At 46.7% G+C, this 24880-nt stretch overlaps 1 protein-coding gene across 1 annotated transcript in view; it reads left to right on the plus strand.

The window, feature by feature from the left end:
• Positions 1–499: 499 nt before the first annotated feature.
• Positions 500–24880, plus strand: part of Etv6 (ETS variant transcription factor 6) — a 236758-nt gene continuing 212377 nt past the window's right edge. Inside the window, 1 exon segment of the mRNA XM_036182748.1 lies at positions 500–816. Coding sequence (XP_036038641.1) covers positions 784–816 — 33 coding nt within the window. The 5' untranslated portion in view covers positions 500–783.

The following is a 24880-nucleotide window of genomic DNA, read 5'->3' on the forward strand; positions in this document are numbered from 1 at the left end:
GTCCTTCCCGGAAAGTCCCTTCCTAGACCGCAGTCCCTGGGTTGCATCGGCGCCCCGGGGAGCGCACAGAAAAGCCCCCACTTTGCACGGCCCAGGTTCCCCGGAGGTGCAGCCTGGGGAGGTGGGAGCGGGATGAACCAGGCTTGAGAGTCCTGGGGCCACCCTGCGAGGTTCCCCAAAGGCAACCTCCTCGGGGCGGCCCCGTGGGCACCCCGCGCCCCTCCCCCGCACGCCTTTTGATTTCCCCGCGGCCCGCGGTAACCCGAGCTTTTATTTCCTGGTGGCTCCTTTAAGAGGCAGAGCCCGGTGCTGGGAATTCACGTCAGTTTCTGCCCTGAAACTCTCAAGATCAATGAGCAGAGAGCTTTCTCAGTTCTGCCTTTCAGTTTCTCTCTTCCAGGAAGGAAAACATTTGAGAGCGAGAGAGAGGAGAGAGAGAGAGAGAGCGAGAGAGAGGGAGGGAGCGAGCGAGCGCCGCGGGGAGGGCGGGGGCGGGCGCGCCGGCCGCGGGTGGGAGGAGACACGCGAGGCCGGCCGGCTGCGCCCCGGTCGCCGCGCCGCGACCCGCACACCCCACGCCGTGCTCGCCGGCTCCCACGCCCCCGCGCCGCGCGCCCGATCCGTGCGCTCCGAAGACCCCCCCGGGGCGGCCGCCGCTGGCGATGCTGCAAGAAACTTCTTAAATGACCGCGTCCCGCTGCCCCGCCGAGCGTTTCTGGGTTGGGGAGAGGAAAGGAAAGTGGAAAAAAACTGAGAACTTCCTGATCCCTCTCGCTGTGAGACATGTCTGAGACTCCTGCTCAGTGTAGCATTAAGGTAATGATTCGGTTCCCCTCCTTCCCCTTGGGCTATCGGAACCCCCTGGCCCCGGGGCTTCTGGTGCAGTCGCTAGGCTTGCGGGGAATTATTTGGGGCGCGAGGGAAAGAGATGCAGCTCCTGGCAGTGGCTGTACCCTTTAGCATAACCTTGCTACACCCCTCTCCCGCCGAGCCCGGTCTGGGCTCCTGGGCCCCCCACCTCACCCCCTTTCTTTTTGACAATGTAATGCCGGTCTCAGTTAGTAGGAGGAACCCAGTTTGTCTTCAGATCTGTAGAACACCTCCGTAATTAGTGCGCTTAAAAATAAGAAAGGAAAAAGAAAACCCCCCTTTCCTTATTCCTACGCCCAACATGTGACTGAACTGTAACTTTTGTTCCCGAGGGGTGGTCTCCCTGGGGAAAAAGTTCCAGGGGCCCACCAGGATGCTCTCTTTCTTTCTTTCAGGACTCTGCGTTGTATCACACAAGATTTTTTTTTTTTACCCCCGCCTCTCTTCTGATTGTGATTGCAAGCCCTAAGACAGTCTTGGTGTCAGCTTTTCCTGGGCATTGCATAAGGAAAAAAAAAAAAAAATTAAAGCAAGGTGAATAAAGTTGCTGAATAGTTATTTTACTCTATGCATATGAAAGTTGAGCAATCTGAAAGTAGGGAACTCCTGTGAAGCAGGGTGACCAGGCCAAATGACCTTCTCTGACAGTGCAGCGAGGGTGTTGAAAAGCTGCAGTCTCCTGCTCCCTTGGCCTGTTCTGAGTTCAGGAGGGATATTTGCAAATAGCCCTTGTCTTCCAGGTCATGGTGTGTGCACGACTATGTACAGTCTGTCTGCATAGGCTGCGGTGCTGTAGTTTGTTGCTTTAAAAAAGTTGTTGTGAAGTTTGCCACCATTGGGAGGCAGGATGATTTGTCTGTCTCCCCCAGTTATTTCTCCCATGCTGCATTTATTGGGTACTTTATTTCAAGGTTCCGCCAGTCACCAGGAGGCAAGCCTTTTCTGTTTCCTGTGCAAGGCTGAAGTTTCTGAAGTTTGCTTCTGGCCTGGCCTATTTAATGTGTGCTCCTTAGATGAATGTTGCAGAAACCGAGCATATAACCTGTTTTCTTCTGTGCGGAGTCAGGAGAATCTTTCCTGTTTTAAGAGTGTTTCACCTAGGATCTGTATGAGGCAAAGGAATTTTGTCACACTGGCTTACTAAGTTTTCACAGTTAGAATCAGACCTTAGTGTTTCTTATCAGGAACGATGGTAATGGGTTTGAAGTAAGGCCCGATGGGGACTCAAAAGGTGCATTTGGTGTCTTTGTTTCTGCCTCACAGAAGAGCCCAGAGGAACTTTTGGGCTTTTGTGTTTGTGCATATCTTGGATAGGCTTTGGTGCAGGGCCTCACTAAAGAATTTAGGATGCCGTGATAGTTCAAAACCAGTTTCTTTTGCAATATAAATTAAATTCTTTGTCGAAATCAGGAAATTCTTGCTATATGGATAATGTAATTTATTTCACACTTCATAACAAAAACAGAGGTAACTAAATGATAGGTCATTAGATCAGGAAATTGTATCTGGCTCGATGGCAATAAACCTGACAAGAGAAAAACCTGGACCAACTAGAGCACAATGGCTTTTGATTGAAAAAACACAATGCCATCTGTCCTGTGACTTCTGATACCACTCCTAAAGTGACTGCATTCCTGCTGTTCTGAGGGGTTGTATGCTGGATTCAGGAGTGCCTCCACTGAACAGCAGGCTTGTTTTCTTTGCACCCCAGTAGAAAGAGGAGCTAACACACAGAGGGAGCCAAGCCCCAACAAAACATGTTCTCAAATGTGATACGGAAGTTGGATGCGATTTGTGTTATTTTTATTTTATTTTTTTTTACTTATTGTCTTAGGTTGTTTATTTTTCGTTTTTTAAACTTTGGTCCTGGGGATGGAACCCAGAACCTTGTATTATACAGGATAACTGAACTCTCCTCTTGTACCGTAACCCGGCCCGTCCATCCTTTCTGTGTGCCTTTTTTATTTTATTTATTAGTGTGTAATGTGTCATTCAAATGTATTTATTCTACTTCACCACCTCTGTAAGTGACAATTATATTTTGGATATTGTTGTCGGTGGAGCTAGTCTGTCTGTGAATACTTGCATAGGCTGTGGGTGTTTTTAGGTGTGTGTGCTTGAAGACTATCTCTCCATGGAGTTGCTTGAGTTTATCATGTTCCGTAATAAACCACGGAGATCAAGGACCAGGATTAGTTCAGGTCATCTGAAAATGTTCCAGTGGTGTGCTCCATTTAGTCCTTGGGATGTGGTACAGTGATGGCATGAGCAGGAAAAATGTTTACAAGCAAGCACCCGGCAAGTTGCTTGCTTCTAGGGGCATTCCTTGAGCCCAGAAAACAACAAACTTTTCCTTGGAGTGGAGAGTCTTTGAAGGATGAGCTGATGCTAAAGGCAGGGCGAGAAGACTCTTTGGCAAGATTTCTCTCCTGTCCTGAAACCTTCCCTATCTGCTCTCCTGTGGCACAAACAGCTGGTCAGCGGGCAGTAAATTCCTCAGCAGCTGGTGTGATGGAGGCCACAGGAGCCTGGCCAGAGGCAGCCACAGCGGGGAAGTACTTTGTTTACTTTTGAGCCCTTGTCTGTTCTGCTAGGAAAGACCAGAGTCAGATCTGGGTGGGGTTTCCAAGGTGAAAGTTTCTGAATTGGTCAATCAGTGACACCTATGTAAAGATCACTTGAGTGCAAGGTGACTATCAGGAGAGCTGAGAAGGCCTGTGTGTCTTTGCACTTAGGCAGATCTTTCAGGTCAGACACTTTACAGTGAAAAGAGAAGCTTCCCCTGCCAGGCCCGAGGTCATCCAGAACACCACCAAGCCTTGTCAGTTCTCTGTAGCAGCCCCTCTATGAGGAAGGCACTCTGCACCCTTCCTCAACAGTCGGCCTGGTTGATCATCTCTCTAAGAAGTCACCTTCTTCCCCCAGAAGATTGAGTTAGTCACAGACAAAGGAAAACAGGTTGGCTTTTCCACCATATGCCTTCACCTTCACGTCACCTGTTCAGTTTTAAATTCCGCTAAGTTACAGCAGAAAGTGGTTGTGGCCCAGCCGACATAGGCCTTTGGCAAGGCTGGGCACAGAACTTATATTGGCTGAGGTGATCCGGGACACCAAACACTGGTGACATAATGTCCTGCCCCTTCTTTTCCTGTTCGTTATCAGTTCCCATTGACGATGGGATGAAATTCTCATTTAAAATAAGTGTTTTGGAGAGACATCAGGCAGAGCTGGTGTCTAGATGTCTCATACTTCTTCGGGTTACCAAGGGTAATCTTGATGCCTTAGTTTCTCACCTGGCAGCTGGCACAGAATCATTTCTGCCATGTTCGCCAACACCAAGTGAGGTATGGAGGAGGTGAGTGCCCTTCCCTCTCTGTCCATGCATCACCTCAGTTAATAAGGTCACCCAAGGACCAGAACTCTGGCTGGTGTCTCTCCAAAATATAAAAGGATTTTGATAAACCAATAATGTTTGATTATTTTGATAATCTCAGAAACTGCTTTGGTGTCTAAGCAAAAAACAAAAAAGAAATTGAGGTGAGACTGTGGTCTACCCCTGTAATCACTTCACTTGGGAGGCTGGAGAGAGGATGAGGAGTTCAAGGTCACCCTTGGCTACACAGTAAGTTAGATAGAGGCCAGCCTGGACTACATGAGACCCTGTCTAAAAAAAGTAAAAAAATAAAAAAGGAAGACTTTAGAAAGAGAACAAAGTCTTGAGGGATCCTTATAGAGGCTCAGGTGGATAAGCAGGTTTGTTAGGCCCCCTGTTCCTCTGACAGTATCATCAGGGAATGTTGAGACATTTATCATTAAGTTGGAGTTGAGAGATCTTAGCCAGACAGACCCTGGGCTACACATTTCTGTTTTCACAGTTGGGTTCTGAGAGCTAAGTGGTTGCTTTAGCATATGGATGACTGAACGTGGTTAGAACATAGGCCTACAGGGTCTCAGGCTACTACACCAGATTCTCCAGGTTCATAGTGTGTCTATAAAAGGCCAAGGAAATCTGATACAATAGGCTCTGGGCTCTGGCACTTCCTAGTGTGGTCCATTTTAATCACAAGCCAGCTGGTCTGAGGGCATGGAGCTATGTGCAATGGAAGATGATGTGTGTGGGAATGCTGGGCTGCGAGGGTCTAGTCAGGTGTGAGAAGAGGAAGTGGTAGGCGGTAGGGATGAGAGAAGAAAGGCCTGTTGGATTTGGGTTTGCACCACAGTTTGCAGAGATATGTTTGTGCTATGACTGTGGCGTGTGAGAGTCTGGCAGTTCTACTGTTGGCTGCAGGCCGCGCTACCTGCTCTCACATCACCTCTTCTCGATGAATCCATGGGTGAGCCCCAGGCTTCTTCACCCAGAGTCAGCCAGACCTATTTATACCTTCACCTATGTGTAGTAAGCACTCTGTTTAAGAACAGACCTGGCAGGCGAGACAAGGTTCCTATGGAAAGGGTAGGTAAAGCAAGGGAAATTACTCCAGCTTGGAGCAGAGGACACGGAACTAAGACGTGGTCTCAAACACACAGCACAGGGGCAAGGAGTATCTGGGAGTTACTTGTAGAGCAATTTGATTTTATTACTGGTTTTGAAAGGTTGGCCTTTGGTGCGGTTCCCCCAGGTGCGGGAGTCTAAGCCCCCTTAGGGTGTGCGGCATAAGGGGGGACCTGCTTTTCTCTGTGAATATCACTTTAGAAAAACAGCACCAAGACTTGGTCTCAGGCAGGGTCCGTCTTTGCTGTGTTGTTCCAATAGATTGGAGGAAGCAGTATCTGTGTACTTATTGAATAGTGTGTGACTTTTCTTCAGTGTTCCCACGCCAACAGGAGCCCGGCTTGAAGACTATTTGTGGCCAAACCTAGTATTTGGGGGAGAGAAAGCCTAGACTAAATTAGGGAGAAGTTAGAATTACAGCCTATTAAAAAGCAAGCACATTTTATTGATTTTTCTGTACATACAGAAACCAGACTAATAAAATGGCATTTACTGGGACATCTTAGAATGAGCCCCCATGAATAGGCAACAGTGACTTGTTGTGTTCCATACCATCCATTTCGTAGGAATGAGTACAACCATGTGCTTGAAACTGGTCCTTTGGTGTTGAAATATTACCACAAATCTATCATTTGCCCTGTTAATTCTCTGGGTAACCCTTTCATCTTTGACAGTGAAAATACACAGTGTAGCCGCGTCTTGTCCCAGGGATTTGCAGTCCTTAGGGCGTAAGGAAGGAGGCCTGACTGTGTTAAGTATGGACTCCCTGTGTTGATTGAACTGACTGCATGGAGGCCTATGGGCCATGCTTAGGGAAACTACAGAACCCGTGTGTTTTGAGAACTTTAGAAATTCCCTGGAATTAGAAGAGCTTCATTGCTGTAACAGTGGTCATCTTTACAGCTCTGTAGGGATTCCTCCCACTCCTTCCTCCTCCTCCTCCTCCTCTTTTGCCTGGAGGCCTCCTCCCTCCAATCACCACCATCACTGGCTGCATACTAATGCGTCTTGTTGTCCTGGTGTGTTAAGCTTAGTGACCTCATTCTCTCTTCACATTCTCTCCTGGAGGCAGTTCCCTTCCCCATTTTACAAAACATGGAAGCTGAAGCCAGGGAGGAGGTTAAGTGATGGTCTGCCTCAGATCTCTCAGCCTTGTATGCCTAGTGGCAGTACAAGGCTGAGACACTAATCACCGGTCTGTAGTTCCCAGTGACTATTGCCAGGTCCATCCATCTTCAGGAAGCAAGTTAGGAAACCCGGAGTGGTGGAGCTGATGGGTCCTCACCGTAGCTCAGGTGACAGGCAGGAGGTGATAGGCAGGGCTGGAGCCAGCAGAGGTCAAAGGTGGTTGTTCCTCATCACCCGTTAGGGGTAGCCAGATGGTCACTCCTAGCCAGCGACCTCTGGATGAATGTCCAGATGAGCTCCCCTCCTTTTTTAAATACTGCTTCTGTAATTCTCTGGTGATGTGTTACCTTCCGTGGCGCCATTTTTGTCCCCATGCTTCTTACTCAGAAACCTTTTCCTCCATTCTATTTTCTCTTATTTCCCCCACTGCCTAATAGTGTCTTCATTAAGTGGTTGGATGTCTGAGGCGGTGTCCTTAGCCTGTCCAGTCTCAGGGCCAGATACCCTCTTTACGGGCATTACTCCATCCTTTCCCTTGTATAACCTTATTATTATTGTTATTAAAAGCTTTTTACTTAATCCAAGAATGTCCTTTTCCCCCCATAAAGTATCCCCCTTGTAAATCATTAAAACTATGTGATTTCTGGAAATGTATTTGAAATATTTGAGGATAGTCTGTGATTTTCCATGACTACCCAAGGATTATTTTTTTCTTCTTTCTTTGTTTCTTTCTTTCTTTTTCTTTTTTTTTTTTCTGAGCCCACCCATTCTGGCCTTGTTCTTTTTAATTTACTTCAATGGTGAGAGACATTTGGCCATCTCACTTTATAAATTTCTGTGTTTTTTTTCCTTTTTAAGATAACCCTCTCCACCCCCAACCTGGCATTGGGGATTGAATGCAGGCTCTCATAGATGCTAAGCAAGATCTCAACTTTAGAGCTATTTCTGTATTCAGACTTTATATCCAAACAGCTTTAGTCAGTAGAAGAGGGAGATTCATAGGTCCATCAGCTGAAACTTAGCAGAACTAAAGAGCCCTGCAGGAGCATCAGGAAAGGGTACAGAGGCAGTAGGAAGTGACGTGGTGCTGGTGATACAGGGACATTATGGAGGCATGACCCAGACTTCTCACGAGGTGAGGAAACGAGTCTCATAGTTTGCCCCAGATCCCATGGCTAATCGCAGCCAAGCCACACTCAGAATCATGTATTCTGTGCCAGCCCCTTGTCTCTCCAACTCCTTGGTGGGGTAGAAGCCATGAAAATCAAACAAGGATTCTGACAGCATTGTGGCCCTATCATGTCATTTATATAGAGCTGGCCTCCACTCCCACCCCCCGGGTGGCACCACAGGACGGCAGGTGATAGTGTGGGTCCTGGCTTCCAAGTTAAGTCACTCAACTTGAGAAGTGAAGAGAGGATGAAATATATTTTGGAAAGATATCCAAGGAAAAAGGTTGGCATAAAAATAATGTTGATTTTTAAAAGGCCAAGCTTCCTGTATCTGGACAGATGATTTATGAGACTGTTCCCAAAGGAAGATGCAAAAGAACAGGCTCCTGAGGATTTATGAACTCTGTCGGGGGATTTTCTCCTCGTATGTGGGAGTCAGACATAGGGAAACGACCTCATTTCCTGAATGACCCAAAAAGGACTCATTGCCCTGCTGGGCTGCTGTCACTTCTGTCAGCAAACGTGTGCAGGGAGACGTCACCAGGTCTCTGACTTTAGTTTTGAGTTCTGTTCTGTCCTTGTCATGATGGCTTCCCTTAAGGGCATTGCCTTGTTGGAAAGAGGGTTCTGTTGACCGTGGAGTGCTCCCAAGGAGGAGAGCAGACGCTGCAGCCCACATACCTGTGAAACCCGGTCTTGACCCGAGCTTGTTCATGTTACTTAATCATGAACTTATTAACTCACCTAAGGGGTGATATCACTGTATGTTTCTTATAGCTGTTGGCCAGTGTAATAAGTTGCTGGACGCAATTCCTTATGCTGTTAAGAAAAGTGAGCTTCTTCTATCTTCTACAACATGTGACTCTGGAAGGGGCTCAAAGTGTCAGTACCACCATTTTGACTGTTGGTGCTGGAGATGTTCAGGGCACTGTGAGACCACCCTGGTTGGCTGACTGGCAGCACAGAGCTTTTGTCACAGACTCATTGAGTTTCTCACTGGACTGGGGTCACTCAGTCATGGCTCAGAAAAGCTCTCTTTCTCTCTCTCTCTCTCTCTCTCTCTCTCTCTTTAACTTTAATTGAGCACAAGCTTTGGCAACAGAAGAGATGAGCCAACTGCAATTCCATGACAATACCAAATGCCTTTTGTATCTTACAGCAGAGTTGTGAGGGAAATAGCTGGTGCAGTTTGGAATAAGTTTGCAGAGATGAAAGAAAACAGGGTAAAAAAAAGCAAACGCAAACCCTCTGGAAGTCTTGTACAGTGTCTTGAATAGAGTTACTACCCAGCACTTAACTGTTGGAATGGGTCTGAGGATCTGCTGGTTCATACAATTGCTTGTTACTTCCAACTGGGGCGAGACTTGAAAGACATCAATTCCTTAGTAGGCTTTTGCTTCCCAGGCAGTTCCCTGTCTGTGTGACCACAGAGCAGACACTGTGTGCTATGGGTTCCAGCTTCATGAGTTGGGAGTAGATGACCCTCAGTAGAAGCTTAATTATACAGAGGAGTTTGAAAATGCCAATTTTATTACCTTGGGGCATGTGGGGATTTATGGGCTTTTTACAAAATAACTTGTTCTCTCTCTCTCTTTTTTTTAATGGTAGTGGCCTGTGCAAGCTTTACCCCTGAGTTACGTACCCAGGCAAAACTGACCTTTAAAAAAAATAGATTACATAGATTATATATTGTTTGTTTGTTTTTGTTAGCACACATTAATTATGGGTTTCATTATGACATTTTCGTACATAATGTACTTTGGACATACCTCTCCGTACCTTCTCTGTCCCCCTCTACTTCTGCACATCATCTGTCCCTTCTCAACTAGTCCACTTTCTCTTTCATTGTCTTTTTGTTTTTTTAATAACCTAGTGAGTTTCACTAGAGTTGCTTACAGGAACATGGATGAGGGTTTATTTACAGGAGCAGCAGGCACCTTACCAGTGGCTATACCACTGAAGAGAATGCTGTCTTGGAGGCGTTTACTTCCCACCCTAGGAAACAATGAGTGCACTGTCAGACTTGTTGAAGAGGGAGGGTTGAAGGGAAGCTCTCTCTGGTCCTCCCAGGAGCGTCTAGTAGAAGTGGGTGATTTTTCTTGTCGGCTGCCCTGTGCCGTCTGCGGTGGGCTGTGGCAGACAGTGCAGTTATCGGTCATAAGAATTATCTGTGTGGCTAGGTCAGTGATCCTTGCTTACATGTCTCCTGTGTATGAGGAAACTGACTCTTGAGTATTTCCTGGAAGAGATGAACTGCAGATTAAAATCAGTATTGTAATTAAAAACAAAACACAACAAAACAAAACCGGAAAAAAAAAAAAAAAGCCAACAACCAAACCCCAGAAAACAGCCCGTGTGTCTTTAAAGTTACCAGGTTCCCCAAAGAGTCCTCCTTGTTCCATAGTGAAAGTCTAGATGTGGCCACTGAGGGTCTGACACTGTGAACAAGTGAAAAAGGAGGGTACCAAGGCTGCCCACCTCACTGCCGGTGTGGCCTGAAGGTAGGTCTTGGGACCCTGGTGACAAGGTTAAGGTCCAGAGATACCTTAGGTATAACATTTGCTCAGTGTGTGTGTGTGTGTGTGTGTGTGTGTGTGTGTGTGTGTGTGTGTGTCCCCGTCCCCGTCCGTCCTTTGGTTTGATCTCCAGCACAGAAAATAATAAATAAATAAAAGGAAGAAAGCAACAACTTCACTATCATCAAACCTAATGGTTAACACAGGAAAGATCTCCAAGGGTAGGACAAGATGAAATGGGAGTTTCATAAAATGGGATGCTGGGGTTTGATAAAGCTGTTTCCTTGACTGTGCTGAGGAACTCAGACTAGGGAGAGACATTTCTACACACTACTTACTGTAGCCTTTGTCTTCCCCAGACTATCAAATCAGATACTTCAGTATGTATGCTGGCTCACTGTGGGGTCTGGCTGTTCTCATGCCTTGATTTTTGACCATAGACTGGGCACCCAAAGGGATGGAGGGAGTTTTCTTTGGGCCTTGGGGCCATTCTGGCTGGTTTTCAAAACAAGGAAAACTAGAAGGAATGAGCTTCTGGTGCATGTGGTTGCTTCGGTCACCTTTTGATGAAGTCTGGGAGATTTAGAAATAATCGAATTGTTTGATTGGTACTTTGACAAACTTTTGAGATCTGAGGCTCTCCTGACTTAATGGGTCCCATTTAACCATAGATGTAATGGCCAGTGATGCAGAGACATGAGGTCAGGGGTCACATGACACCTTTTGCTCTGTCTCACGGCTCCATTCAGCAAAGAACTATGGTGGAGCGTGCTTTTAATCCCAGGATTTAGGAAGCAGAGGCAGGTGGTCTCCGAGTTTGAGGCTAGTGCCTATATAATTAGACCCCACCATTTGGGGGTTAAAATCTGAGAAATTTGGGCAAATTCCCCAGTTTGGGTAAGTCTCCACTTCTCTCCAACTTTTACGACCCGAATGACCCGACTTGGCTGAGTCCACCTCCAATGCTGAGAACAGCCAGCTCCTCTTGCCTTTCCAGAGTCTCATGACTCTCATCCTTCAGCGTCAGGTGTTCCCTCCACGAATGGAGTTTCCCTTCTGAAGTTCACATTCTGCTTTCTTGAGTTCCTGGTGCTCTGTGGTTGGGCAGGACTGAGAGTTAGGAGGACAGAGTGCACCTGTCTGCAGGCAGAAGCTGGCTGTAGGTCAGACAGCTCTGGACACCACAGGCTTCAGCAGGGGTCTTGTTGGGCGTTGGGAGGCTAGCAGCCTCTGATCGTCACCATCCTCTTTCCCAGCCTGGCAGGGAGATGGGCAAAGGTGTTTGTTGGTAGGGCACATGCTAATATAGCTTTCCCATGCACCCTCACCTTTCCTGGTAAGTGTGCTTCCCTAAGCTACTGTGTTAGTTATTTTCTCAGTGCGGTGGCAAATGCTGACAAGAAACAAAGGAAGGAAGAAAGGAAGGAAGGAAGGAAGGAAGGGTTGCTCTGGCTCACACTGAGGGTTGAGTCCATCACGGCAGGAACGCAGGGCAGCTGGTGTCATTGTCTCAGCAGTCAGGACGCAGAGAGATGAATGCTGGTGGTCAGCTTTCTCTGCTTTCTTCTTTGTGGTTAGTCTAAGCCCCAGCCCTTGGGCTGGCTTCACCCACACCCAGGGTTCCCTCTTCACTTAAAACCTCCCGGAAACCCTCATATGTGGACACCCCCAGAGGTGTGTCTCCCAGGCGATTCTAAATCTAGTCAAGTTGATGGTGGAGATTAACCATCACAGTGACCTACCCTTAGAAAAGGAACACGAAGAGCATGGTGCACAGGCCTTTAATCCCAGGACTTGGGAGGCTGAGGCAGGTGAATCTCAGTGAGTACGAAGCCAGTGTCTACATAATGAATCCCAGGCCAACCAGGGCTATATAGTGACACCCTTTCTCAAAAAAAAAAAAAAAATCAAAGAGCCACTAGCATCACTAGTAGCACACTTACCATCTTTGGTGTGCAAGACAGTTTGTTCTGTGGGGAAGAGATATGATGCAAGGCAAGGCCTGAGAAGGGGAGAAAGATGCCTTAAAACGACAAGGAGGCCAGGTGACGAGCCTGGCAGTCAAGGGAAGGGCCTTGTTTCTACAGGGGCTCCAGAGAGGTGAGTTCATTAGTGCGGGTCCCTGCGGACATTCGCCAGTTCTTCGGAGAACTTGTCTGTCTTGAGAAACTTGGTAAAGGCAGCGTTTCTCTGAGGGGAATGCCTGCGTGTGCTTTTGTGTAGCCAGTGTGTTAGGCAGTCTGATTTCAGGGAAAGATGGTCTCTGTGTTTTCATTTCAGCTGTGGTCTTAAAAGGCTTACCATGGAGGAGATGTGTGTGGGTGGATGAGAACACAGCCCTCTTGCCTCTTGGCGTAGATCTAGGTTATAGGTGAATGTGAGTTCATGCATAGCCTGTTTCTTCTTAAAAAAATATTTGAAATTGCATTTTTAGATTCGTTCTCGTGTGTGTAAACACAGGCTATGGTGTTACATGTGGAGGTCCGAGGACAGCTTTCAGGAGTTGATTCTCTCTTTCTACCATGTGGATCCCAGGGATGGAACTCCGGTCATCAGGCTTGGCATCAAGTGCCTTTACCCACTGATCCATCGTACCAGCCCCAGCCAGTTCCTTGGGTGCATTTTAGGATTATCTGCAGAACCCCTTGTCTTGACGCACACATACATGGATTGCTGGGCATTGTCAGATTGTCAGGAAGAATTCATTCCGTAGCTTCTTGTCCCCCAATGGATGTCTGTGATTCTTAGCATTTCCTAGTAGTAGGTTGCCCCTCATCCCTGGTTATTTTTTCTCAACTTGACACAAATTAGAGTTGTTTTGGAAGAAGGAACCTCGATTAAAGAGTTACCTCCCCTAGACTGGCCTGCCGGCATGTCTCCAGGGCATTTTCTTGATTCATTTTGTGGCAAGGAATCATCCCTGGGCAGGTGGTCCTGGGCTGTCTAAGAAAACAAACAAACCTCAGGGAGCAAGACAGAAAGCAGTGTTCCTCTATGGCCTCTGCTTCAGTTGCTGCCTTCAGGTTCCTGTTTTAAGTGCCTGCCCTGACTTCCCTTTGTGATGGGCTGTAACCTGTAAGTAGAAACAACTCCCCCTCCCACCACCCCTAGTTAGTTTTGGTCAGTGTTTTATCACACCGACAGAGGAGCAAACTAGGAGACACCCTTTAATCTATCTTTTTGGGATGTCAGGTGTTGACAGGATGTTGGGAAAGTTCTGACTAGCTGCTGGGCAAGGGTGAGTCCTGGCATTTCATGTGCTCCTTTTTTTTTACCCCTTGTGTGAAGGCGCATCTCTTAGCTGGTCCTGGGGGACAAATGCTAGGCTATGGGGGAAATGTACGGTTTCAGGCTCACTCCTTGTCTGCCACTGTGTAAGCACTGATAGCCTCATAAAGTGCCCAGGAAGATTTCTCCACTCTCCCACATCTATAAAGCAGATCCTTCAGGTCAGGGAAAGGTTCCCAGGTGGAGCCCCGGAAAGCTCAAGCTTAAGAACCAACACTGGAGGTTAGAATTAGCACACTCAAGGGAGAACAATGTGAGGCTAGCTGACACAATGCCTTGATGGGCTGTTTTTAGCTTTAATCAGGACTGTATGGTATGTGTGGTTTGTGATTTCTTGGGCATCATTTTGCTTCCCCTCCCCATAAGAGTCTATTCTTGTGACTCGGTTTGCATATATGCACATGTATTGAATGTTCATAGGATCGTAAGTTATAGAAATTACAGTGTAGTCTGCTTTTTAGCAGAGAGGAAAAGATTGCACAAAATCCAGCCTTGTTGTAGCAAGGAAACCTTACGTATAGATGTAAAATATATCTCCTTGGAGGGTTGGCTTTGTGATGGGCTATAAACGGATTGTTAAACAGCAAGCTGAGGGGCTGTTAGCAATCTGTCTCTAAGAGCATCTCCCTGGTCGAGTCTGAAAAGGTAATGTGTACATATTGCAGCTATGAAATAGTTTGCTTGTGGTGTTTGTATGTTGATAGATTTCGTGTGTGTGTGTGTGTGTGTGTGTGTGTGTGTGTGTGTGCGCGCGCGCGCGCGCGTGCAGTGGTGAACAGCCTGAGGAGATAATTTAAAAATATTATTTGCTCCTGTGTTACCGTTTACATTCTAAACTGGACAGTGTTTAAATCCTGTCTTGCCTTTTAAGAAGCTGGCTTAAACGAACAGGTGTTTGGTCAGCTACAGCCAATGAATCAACTCAACTTCCAAAAGCTTCAGTAGGTTTTATAACACCTTCGCATATAATAACTGCTTTAAAGATTCGTGCCGTAGACTACCCGGATAACAGGCAAATTACCTCCTCAACAGAAGACAAGCATTTGAATTCCCAAGTGCAGCAAGGCAGGGTTCCCGTTATGCGTCTAACCTGAGCCTCTCCTCACACTCAGGTGGCGGTGGCTGAGAGTGGGTCTGCACAGGTGCCTGCTGCCGTGGGGTCTATAGTGGAAGAGAGTTCTTGTTACTAGGGTGCTTCTAGTGCGATGATAACAGCTGCTGTGTTGGGAAACAGGTGTCTCTTCTAATCCTCCGACTGGATCAGCTTGCTGCCCTGGCAATGCCTTATTATTACTGTTTTTATTTATTTATTTATTTCTCCCACGTAAGCCAGCCCCTGCCAGGAGGTGCTGGTGAACAGGATGAATGCCAGAGGACATGGCAGCTTTTCTTGGGAGAGGTTTCTGTTAGAAGAATCTGCTAACCAGTCATGTCTTAAAGAGATGGCTGAAAAAAAAATTGTTTGGAATGTGAATCATAGGGGAGAAGGATAGCAAATGGGCGGTCCTGCCAGGTCACCACTCCCTTGTTCCTCAAAGGCCAGTGTAAAGCCAGCACTGCCGAAGAATGGATGGTATAGGCTTGTCACACTGCTGCTGCTGCTGTTGTTATTGTTGCTGTTTTAAGACAGGGTCTCCTTTAATGTATTGGCTTTGAACTTGCTATGTGTATAGTCCTGGGTTGGCGTCAGACTCATAATCCTCCTGCTTCAGCCTTCTGTGTGCTGAGATTACAGGTGTCCACATAATTGCTAAACTGTTGCTTTGTAAGGTTTCCGGATCCCAAGCTTCAGGATGACTGATAGGCTGTGTTTTCCGGTCTGCAAGGCAATCTGGTTCTGTGTGGTATACTGGTCTCCATCAGTCCTTTCTACCCCGCTGTTGCTGGCTTCTTTCTGGTCCTGGTCCTCAATCGCTTTTCCTCCTGTCTCCACTCTTGGGTCCTGTCATAGTTCGGGTCACTATTGTTGTGATGAAACAACATGACCAGGTAAACTTGGGGGAGGAAAGGGTTCATTTGGCTTCCACTTCTGCATCACTGTTCATCATGGAAGGAAGTCAGGACAGGAACTCAGACAGGGCAGGAACCTGGAGACGGGAGCTGATGATGCAGAGGCCACGGAGTGGTGCTGCTTACTGGATTGCTTTTCATAGAACTCAGGATCACCAGTCCCAGGGATGGCACCACCCATGATGGGCTGAACTCTTTCCCAGGAATCACTAATTAAGAAAATGCCCTACAGGCTTGCCTACAGCCCAGTCTTCTGTAGGCATTTTGTTAATTGAGGCTCCCTTCTCTCAGATGACTTTAGCTTGCGTCAAGTTGACATAAAACTACTTCAGTCCAGCCTGGAGTAATTTTTTATTATTATTATTATTATTATTATTATTATTATTATTATTATTTAATTAGAGGGTCTTGTAGTCCCATTTGGCCTCAGACTCACGAGGTGGCCAAAGCTGGCCCCAAACTCCTGATTTTTCTGCACCCACCTCCCAAGTACTGGGATCTCAGATGGATGTCACCATTCTTGGCTCTGGACTGACTCTTTGCAGCTCGTTGTGTGAGGCCCTTGACAGTCTACCTTCTAGTATCATCTTAACTTCCCTTCCAGCCGTACAGCCCACTCAGGCAGTAGTGCTCTTGTCGCAGACCATATGCTGAACTTTCATGTCTGGAATTTTCCCCCCATCGTCTTTCTCCCAGGCAGCCTTTTTGTTATTCAAAGCCTATTTTTTAAAGCCTTCTCTGTGGTTGCCAGGCACGGCATTCCCACAACTCATTGAACTTGCCTTTGTGATTGGCAATGATCCGGTTATAGATGACTGGCTTATTCTTGCTGGTCTGAAAGCCCACACAGGACATGATTCTCATGGATTCATGTTTAGATTTTCATTTTCCAATGTAATGCCTAGAAGAGAGACAGGGTAAGGTCTATTTTTTTTGAGAGATAGGGTCTCGTGTAGCCCAGGCTGGCCTCAAATTAGCCATACTCTAAAGATGACCTTGAAATTAATGGTCCTCTTATTTCCATATGCCAAGTTCTGGGATTATAGGTGTGTGCCTCCTCACCCAGTTTGTACGAGCTGAGGGATGAACCCAGGGCTTTGTGCATGCTAGGCAGGCAGTCTGTCAACTAAGCCGTGTATCCCAGGTCTTGAATTAGATTTTTAAAACTAGCTAGTATTTATGTAGCTTCTGTTACGTGGATGCTAGGCTCTGTGATGTGGAGTATGAAGCCTTTGTACTGTTGAAATCCCGAGGAAATTCTCCTTGAGGATCGAGGAAGGAAACAATAAGGACTTGTGTTTTGAAGCCCTGTGGATGACCACAGTGGAATTATAACACACATGCAACCCCAGGGCACACAACAAACGTGTATCCACTCACACTTTCTCTCTTGGAGCCCTGCCTTTTGGGGGGAACGTAGCCTGAGAAGAAGCTCGAGAGCACCGGGGCTGCCTGCACCAGAAGTAGCCCCAGTACCTCAGACAAATGGGGGTGCTCTGCTCAACCTCTCATGTGGCATAGGTGGACTGGGCCTGGGACCAAGAGCTGATGGCTGCTTTTCATAGTCCTCTGCAGTCTGGCTGCTGTGGCTGAGAGGCTCTCCCAGGGGAGTCTGCCACTTGTTCCCCCAGCTTTATTCCCCCACTAGGTGGTCAGCAGCGATAACTTAGTAGCAGTTCAGCTTCTGGAACCTTCTGTGAATTGTGTGATTGCCTTTTGAAGTAGAGGTATGGCGGTGTCCCTGTCCCCCAGGTGGGCTCTTCTCAGCTCTCTTTAGAGCCCATGTTTCCTTCAGTGCTGACACCAGTATGGTTGTGGAGAGAGTTTGGCACTCTTTACTCTCATGGCACTTACTACCTCAGGGACAAACCAGTGAGGATGACCCAGGTAGCACAGCACTGGGAAAATACCTCCGTGTTATCTTCGGTGCAGCAGGCAGCCTCAGGATTTCTGTCTGCAAGGGGCAATGAGACACTATTTGCTTATAGAGCAGTTTCTCTAGTGTCTTAGGGCTACTTGTCTGTTCAGTAGGATTTCATACAAGCGAAGTTGACCAAGCGGAAGCAGATCACTTTCCGCACAAGCCCAGAAAGACTCATCTTTTCTTTTTTCTTGTTGCCATTGATTGACTGATAGCTGGGAAACAGACCATTAAGCTATGGGAGAAGTTCCAACTTCCTGAACCCAACCAGACCCCAGCACGGATCCCTGTCTAGTTCCCGCCTCAGACAGTGCCAAGTTTCCCTGATCACATGCCAGGGACTTCTCTCCCAGACTCACGCTGCAGCTGCCTGCTGCCCTGCTGCCCTTGACCTCACCTTGGCTGCAGGTGAGTGAGTCCCCACGCTGCTCTTCTTGTCTTTCAGTCTGCTCAGGGGGTCTGGATTCCCTTGTCTCTCTCACATGGATTCCAAAGAGGGTCCTGTTCCCAGTCGGTGCCGAGTTTGGCCACTCTGAGAGACAAAAATTCTGAACCCATGTGCAAATGTGAAAGTACATACTTCAAAGGCTGCCACAGTAGAGGGTGACTACAAAGGATTTGGGACACTGTCCTTACACCCCTCATCCTTAGACAGCATGGTGCTGTCAGGTTTCTTGGCCCAAGTATTACTGAAAGCCTAGCTCAGTGCCTGGGCTGCCAAGGCTGTTTTCCTCTTCCTCTTTTTCCCTTACAGACACAGTGGTCAGCGGTGCGGGGACCCAGGGCTCAGCACATGGGACCTAGCACTGGTCCCCTCTCCCATCTTGAGACCACCTCCTTCTTAATTCTGTGGCAATTTGCCATCTTAGTTCCCGCATCACACTTTTGAACCTCTGTGATTAAGAGGAATTGGAAGTGGTACTGATTCACTTGAAGTTGCTTTAAAATTGATCTGCCATAGAGAAAAGTTCAGGATACCCCCTTGTTTTAGTTAATAGGGTTTTTTTTTTTTTAATTGGCTTTTTGAGTCAGGGTTTCCCTGTGTAACTTTGGCACCTTTCCTGGAACTCACTCTGTAGCCCAGGCTGGCTTCAAACTCACAGAGATCCGCCTGCCTCTGCCTCCCGAGTGCTGGGATTACAGGCATGTGCCAGCACTGCCCGGCTAGTTTAATAGGTTTTATTGTGAGAATTTGCACTCATATATATCATTGTACTTTGCTCTTGCTTGAGTCCGTCCCCCCCCCCCCAGTCCCCATCAGTTCTTCTCCCCGCTCTTGCTGGGGAGGATAGCCTCTGTTCTGTTTTCGTATATATGGAATATATACAATATATGTATGTGTGTGTGTATATATAATATATATATACACACACACATACATACATACATACATACACATATATGGTATATGTATATATATTATATTTAGGTTGTGCAGGTGACATCTGTTTGGTAAGACCCCTTTCTTTGGCTTGGTTGGACCCTGTTTATAATCAGCCATTGAATATAAATGGAATATCAAGTGTCCTGTGCCACTATGGGAGGACCACCCTCCTGTCTCCTCATTCCAGCAAAAGTTAAATCTGTATTTATGATGTGTGAAGGGCTTCTTGATTGTTCTTCTTCTTTCCCTCCCTTCCTTCAGCCTCAGTGCCAGCAGTAACTGCCAGACATCAGTTACCAAATCGCCACCAGGCCAAAGGGTCTTCCATGAATTTCCTCCCTTTATGCCCTCTGGCTGGTGTTGAGAAGGTAGTTAGTGTGTTTGTCTTTCTTTTGCAGCAAGCTTCAGGACACTTAAGCCTCCTGCCTCAGGGCAGAATCAGATCAGGAAATAATTGCCCCCCCCCCCCCCATCATATCACTGCATAATAGCCGAGCCAGGTGTGCTACCTCTGGTAGAAACACACACACACACACACACACACACACACACACACACACACACACACACGGTAAACATCTTTAAGATGTTTCCATACTTGCCTACCCTGCCTGCACTTATACCACATCAAGCTCATGCGTGTCTAGAACATCAGTATATTTTCACAGATACCAGGGTGATCCTCTCACCTTATGCCCCGCAGTTGGCAACCTCAGATTTGTCTTTCTAAGTGGCTGGGAAGTCTGGTCTAAAAGTTGCTGAGGGAGAAGGCAGGGGCTTTTCTGTTTTGTATCAGGCCCTGGCTAAGGAGCCTCTTGTGCAGTGGGATAATTACCAGTGATTCCCAGGCCGCCACAGCCTTCCTTCGAATCTATCTCCCAGAGTGCAGCACTTCCTTCTGGCTCTATTATTAGCTTTTACCATGCAGTTCCCCAACTCTCCTTGTTCCCTTCCTCCTCCCCCTTCAGCCCTTCACTCCCTGCACCTCTCAGGAACCACCTCTCATGTTCCCTACCTGCTGCAGCCTTTCCTGTCTTTGTTAGTACAAAGTGACTTTGTTTCTCCTGCATTGCATCATGCATTCATTCATTCTCCCCTCACAGACACCATCAACCTCTGTCACATCACATCTGGCCAGTAACTTTTCAAAGGATAGGGTGCCAACATGGGTTTTTCCAGAATGGGCATCTGCAGCACTCTGGGGCCTCCTGTCCCAGGGGCCATTCACTTACTGTCCTACCATCTTGTCCCTCTGTACTTGGAGGGCTCTGCCTCAGTTACACCCCTTTGGAAATGACCTCATCCCTCCTGTGTTCATTTCATGCCTTCTGCTTTCTCTTTCCTGATGAACTGATGTACCCCCATAGAAGAGAGGGTTCATCAGTCTTCCTGTTCATTCAAGTTTGATTGCTAGACTTTGATAAGTGGACATAATTAGGAGCATTGTGTATCAAGTGTGCCTTTCAGAAATAGTGTAGATTTTAGGGGCAACTATTAATACCATAAAAACTCTAAACTTACCATAATTGAGAAAAGTTTATGTGATTTTTTTTTTTATTTATTTTTAGAGTGACAGTTTATGAGTTACTTTTCTTTGCAGTTGACTCTGTCATGTGACTCTTGGTTTGGATGAGAAACCCAGTTTAACTCCTGTACCTGTCTTCCAAATAATAGCCCTGGGAACTCATTGTAATGTCCAGAACTAATCATTTCTAAGTGTTCATGTGTTTTGTTTTTGTCTTAAGACAAGGTGTTACCTTGTGTCCCTGGCTAGTCTAGGACTTGGTATATAGCTCAGCTGCATTCTTCCTGCCTCTGCCTCCTGACTGCTTTAGGATTTCAGGCTCGCACCACAAATCCCTACTTTGTATGGTTCTTTTACCTCAGGTGCTTGGGATCAAATTTTGGACCCTGAACATGGTAGGCAGGTGTTAACCACTGAGCTTCACCACCATACTAATTAATTAAATTAATTAGAAACTTAATGTTTATGATGCTTTACTGTGTGGTATTAGTCTAATAGGAACTGTACTTTCCTCGTGGTTTTTTTTTTTTTTTTTTTTTTTTTTTTTTGCCAGAGCTGAGGACCGAACCCAGGGCCTCGTGCTTGCTAGGCAAGCAAGCACTCTACCACTGAGCTAAATCCCCAACCCCTCCTCGTTCTATAAATGTGTGCTGGCTGGACTTTAAGTAGTAAAACTGCATTCTGGCACGGAACTTCCGCAGTCACACTTTTCCTGAGGTGGCCATGTTCTTTGACCCTTCATTGCTCATTGTGAGGTTGCAGTCTGCCCTGTTCTCAGCAGGTGGGAGGAGGTGGAGTAAATTCACTCCAGTCCTCTTCCACTGCAGCGTTCTGCCATTCCAGGGAGATGGCCTTTAGGATCAGTTTTCAGACCAGGACAGATACATATGAGTTCCCTGTGGTGAATGAGAAATAATCCTTGACAGACACTAAAATGAGTAGATGAATTATCCTGTGTAGCCGGTGGCAATTTCTGTAAGCTTTACACTTTGAAATTTGCCATGTAGGGTTTTTAAAACATTCCTTTCTGGAGTCTACTCATTTATAATAAAGAACCACTACTGTTTTATTAAAACCACGAGTAGTTTTTATGTATTTATTTGCTTACTTTATTTATTTATGTGTTTGTTTGTTTATTTATGGGGGCAGGGTATCTCTATGTAGTTTTGGCTGTCCTGGAAGTCAAGATGTAGACCAGGCTGGCCTTGAACACACAGAGAGCCTCCTGACAGCCTCCCGAGTGCTGGGATTAAAGGCATATACTACCAAGCTCTGTCTTACGTATTTCTTTAAGTAGATATACGTACGGGTGGGCAGGGATAGAGAGGTTTTGTTGTTTCTTCTTTATCTGTCTTGCTCCTAAGAAGTGATGGAACTAACCAAAACGATAATGACATTGGAGCTTTCTCTTTCATAGGAGAGAGACATATTAAAAGAGGTTGGGGTGGGGGGGAAGGATGTGCAGAGCAGTTTTAGCCAGCCTCTGCAGCAACTCTGGAGCAGGAAGGACTCACCAGCCTAGACTTGGGAGACCAGAGGTGTTTGACCAGGGGTAGGAAACTGGAGTTCCAAGTCAGGCCCCATGATGTAATTCCATCACTCAGAAGGCAGGAGCAGGTGGATGATTGTAAGCTAGAGGCCAAATCTACTCAGGTGGTTCCAGAGCAGCCAGGCATAGTGAGACCCTGTTTCAAAAGAAATTGGGGTTCCAGTGTAACTGTTTCTGAAGGGCATTGCCTAGGAGTTTTTTATAAGGGGACCAGTGTGACAACCCATGTACTTCACCTCTGTTGAGTCCTAGGGTTTGCTGTAGAGTGCTTTGGGCTTTCTGCCCCAGTGGTGAAGGATGGTCCACAAGTAGCTTGGTGACATCTGTCTAATCAGTTCCGACTGCTAAGTGTTCATAAGTACTGGAGTATCAGGACTTAGGCATTTGCAGCTGAGTTTTGAGGAATTTCAAACCAATGCCCAAACAGCTCAGTCAGTTGATGTGTGTAGGGTTCCATGGCACAATTACCTTGTCAGAACTAGAACCCATGTTTGCTGATGTGGCCAGTTCATTGATTTGTGATTCAGTAGTCTTTAATTGGAATTGTGATTTCAGAATTATAGATCATTTTAAACCATGTTACCTTTCTTCTCCTTCCTCCCCGCTCCCCTTTTTTGAGGCCCAGGCTTGCTTCAAACATTCCTGCTTCAGCTTCCCAGGTGTGGAGATGATACAGATCATATGACTCTTCTTGGTGACCTGAATGAACATACCTGCATTCCAACTAGTGTTTATTGGTCATATGAAGGAAGCCACACGTTTCAGCCTTTCTTTTAAACTTAAAAGATGGTGAACTAGGAAATATAGTGTTATAGTGTCTATACAGCATTCACTCCTTTGCCCTGCCACCCACACTGCTGTGGGCTATTCAAGGCTCATGTTAGGGTGACATAAAAGTTCTGACCTGATGACTATCCTGTTCCTTCCACTGATAAATGTGATCATGAGGCTTTTTAATAGTGTATTCTGACTATGGGAAGAAACCAACTTCCAACTAAACTGAAGTATCGCCTCGATCCTATTAAGCAGAAAATGCCCTGAACACCAGTATATGAAAATGCTTTTTTAGGATGAGCCCAAACCATTTCATCCTCCAAATAAAATCTATCTGCTCGCACTTAGATTGTTCAAAGGCAGATGGTAAGCAATTGAAACAGAGAGGCAAGCTGGCAGAAGGAAAAATAAAACCACAAATATCTGTACATGAAGGTGATCTACGCTCTTGCCAGCCCCCCTTCGAAGTTCGTTAGCACAAAGCGTAGCAATTAAGTAGCATGGGAACTCAGACTCATATGGCTAATACAATTGTCCTCTGTTAATGGTGTGAAACAAAGCCTGCGTATATTATACAGTGCTCTTCACCAAAATGCAGAGCTAAAGAGACTTTAGGAGATTATAAGCAGTAGAGCCCATAAACTACGGACTCTGTAGCAGACAGATACCTTATTGAAATCTCACTGCGCCCCACTGCATGTTAATAATAGTGGGGCCACTGGTGTGAAATGCTTGCTGTTGTCCAGGTACCAAGTCTTCAAAAAAAGAACCACACAACCATGCATCACTTCTGATTTGCAGCACAGTGTCCCCAGGTTGAGCAAAGGAAGGCGGTAAATAGTACACTGGAAAAGTCTAGAGCTATTGCAGTGTGGGAAACCTTGCCCTAAATACCTGGAGCGACAGTAATTGCCATCTGACTTTTGTGGGAAGACCGCATGGTGCACAAAACCCTCAGCCTTGTCACTGGATGACTCTCTAGACTCTGAGAATCTTGTCACGTCTTCTTAACCTTGAACTTGAGCATTCAGTGACAGAAGGAAGAGAGAGGGAGAGCAGTTCAGTGGGGCTGGGTGTTTAGTTGCCATTGCTGCGGCGGGCCATCTGTGGCCCGGTGGTGCCAAACTGTGGTGTTCTGAGGGTGTGTGAATGAGGGTGTCATCCAGACTGCGGAAGGGGCAGCTCACAGAGCAGGTGGGTGTGCTGGAGGAGGAGGGGATTTGGTGGCAGGATGTGAGATGAGTTTTTTCGGCTAGGAAACAGTCTGGGGATGTCCATGAGGAAGAAAATGAGAAGACTGTGGTGAGTGGGCTGCTGCAGGAGAGAAGTGATGCAGGCTGGAATAGAAGAAAGGCTGGGTTTCAGAAGGCAGTCACTTCTGGGAAAAGAAACTGCAACTCCAGTGGCCTAGTGGGGTTCTAGAAGAGAGGGGAAAGCAGCTAGTGGTCAGCTTGATGCAACCTGGAGTCACTACTTTCAGTGAGGTATTACCTAGGTCAGGTTGAGACTGTCTCTGTCTTGATCATCTTATGTGATTTTGGAAGACCCACCCTGAAAGTGGGTGGCACCGTCACCTGGTTTTAGGCCCAGGACCGTGTAAGGGCGGAGAGAAAGCTTGCTGAGCTCTGTTTTTGACTGTGGTTGTGATGTACCAGTGATCCCAAGCTCCCGTTGCCATGGCTTCCGAGCATCCTGGAATTGTGAGCTAAAATAAACCCCTTCTCTCCTAAGTTGCTTTATAACAGGGCGCTTTGTCACAGCAACAAAAGGGAACCAAAACAAAGGGAGACTGGAAGAGAGAGGCTTTATACTAAAAAAGCGATAGAGGGTGGGGATGGAGCTCAGCGGTAGAGCGCTTGCCTAGCAAGCACAAGGCCCTGGGTTCGATCCTCAGCTCAAAAAAGAAAGAAAGGAAGGAAGGAAGGAAGGAAGGAAAGAAGGAAGAAAGAAAGAAAAGGCGATAGAATCAGGCCTACACTTTGAACTTCAAAAAGTCATTCCGAGTTCATATGTGACGTATCCTTGGAGTGAGTACTGACTAGAGTAACTGTGCTGTCTGGGTGGATGCATTCCTTTAGGAAACTCGTCCTTCCAAATGGTGTAGTTGTAAGTCCATAAACAGTAGTTTTTTCCTGTTTAAGGGAGCTTATCTCATGGGTAACATTTTCTTGGGGAGTGGGGAGCCAGTGGGCCTGTGTTTGATCTTGGCTGATGATGCTGGTGACCCTTGTTAGAGTCGATGTTTTCTTTA

This window comes from Onychomys torridus, chromosome 3 (assembly GCF_903995425.1).
Source record: "Onychomys torridus chromosome 3, mOncTor1.1, whole genome shotgun sequence".
NCBI lineage: Eukaryota > Metazoa > Chordata > Mammalia > Rodentia > Cricetidae > Onychomys > Onychomys torridus.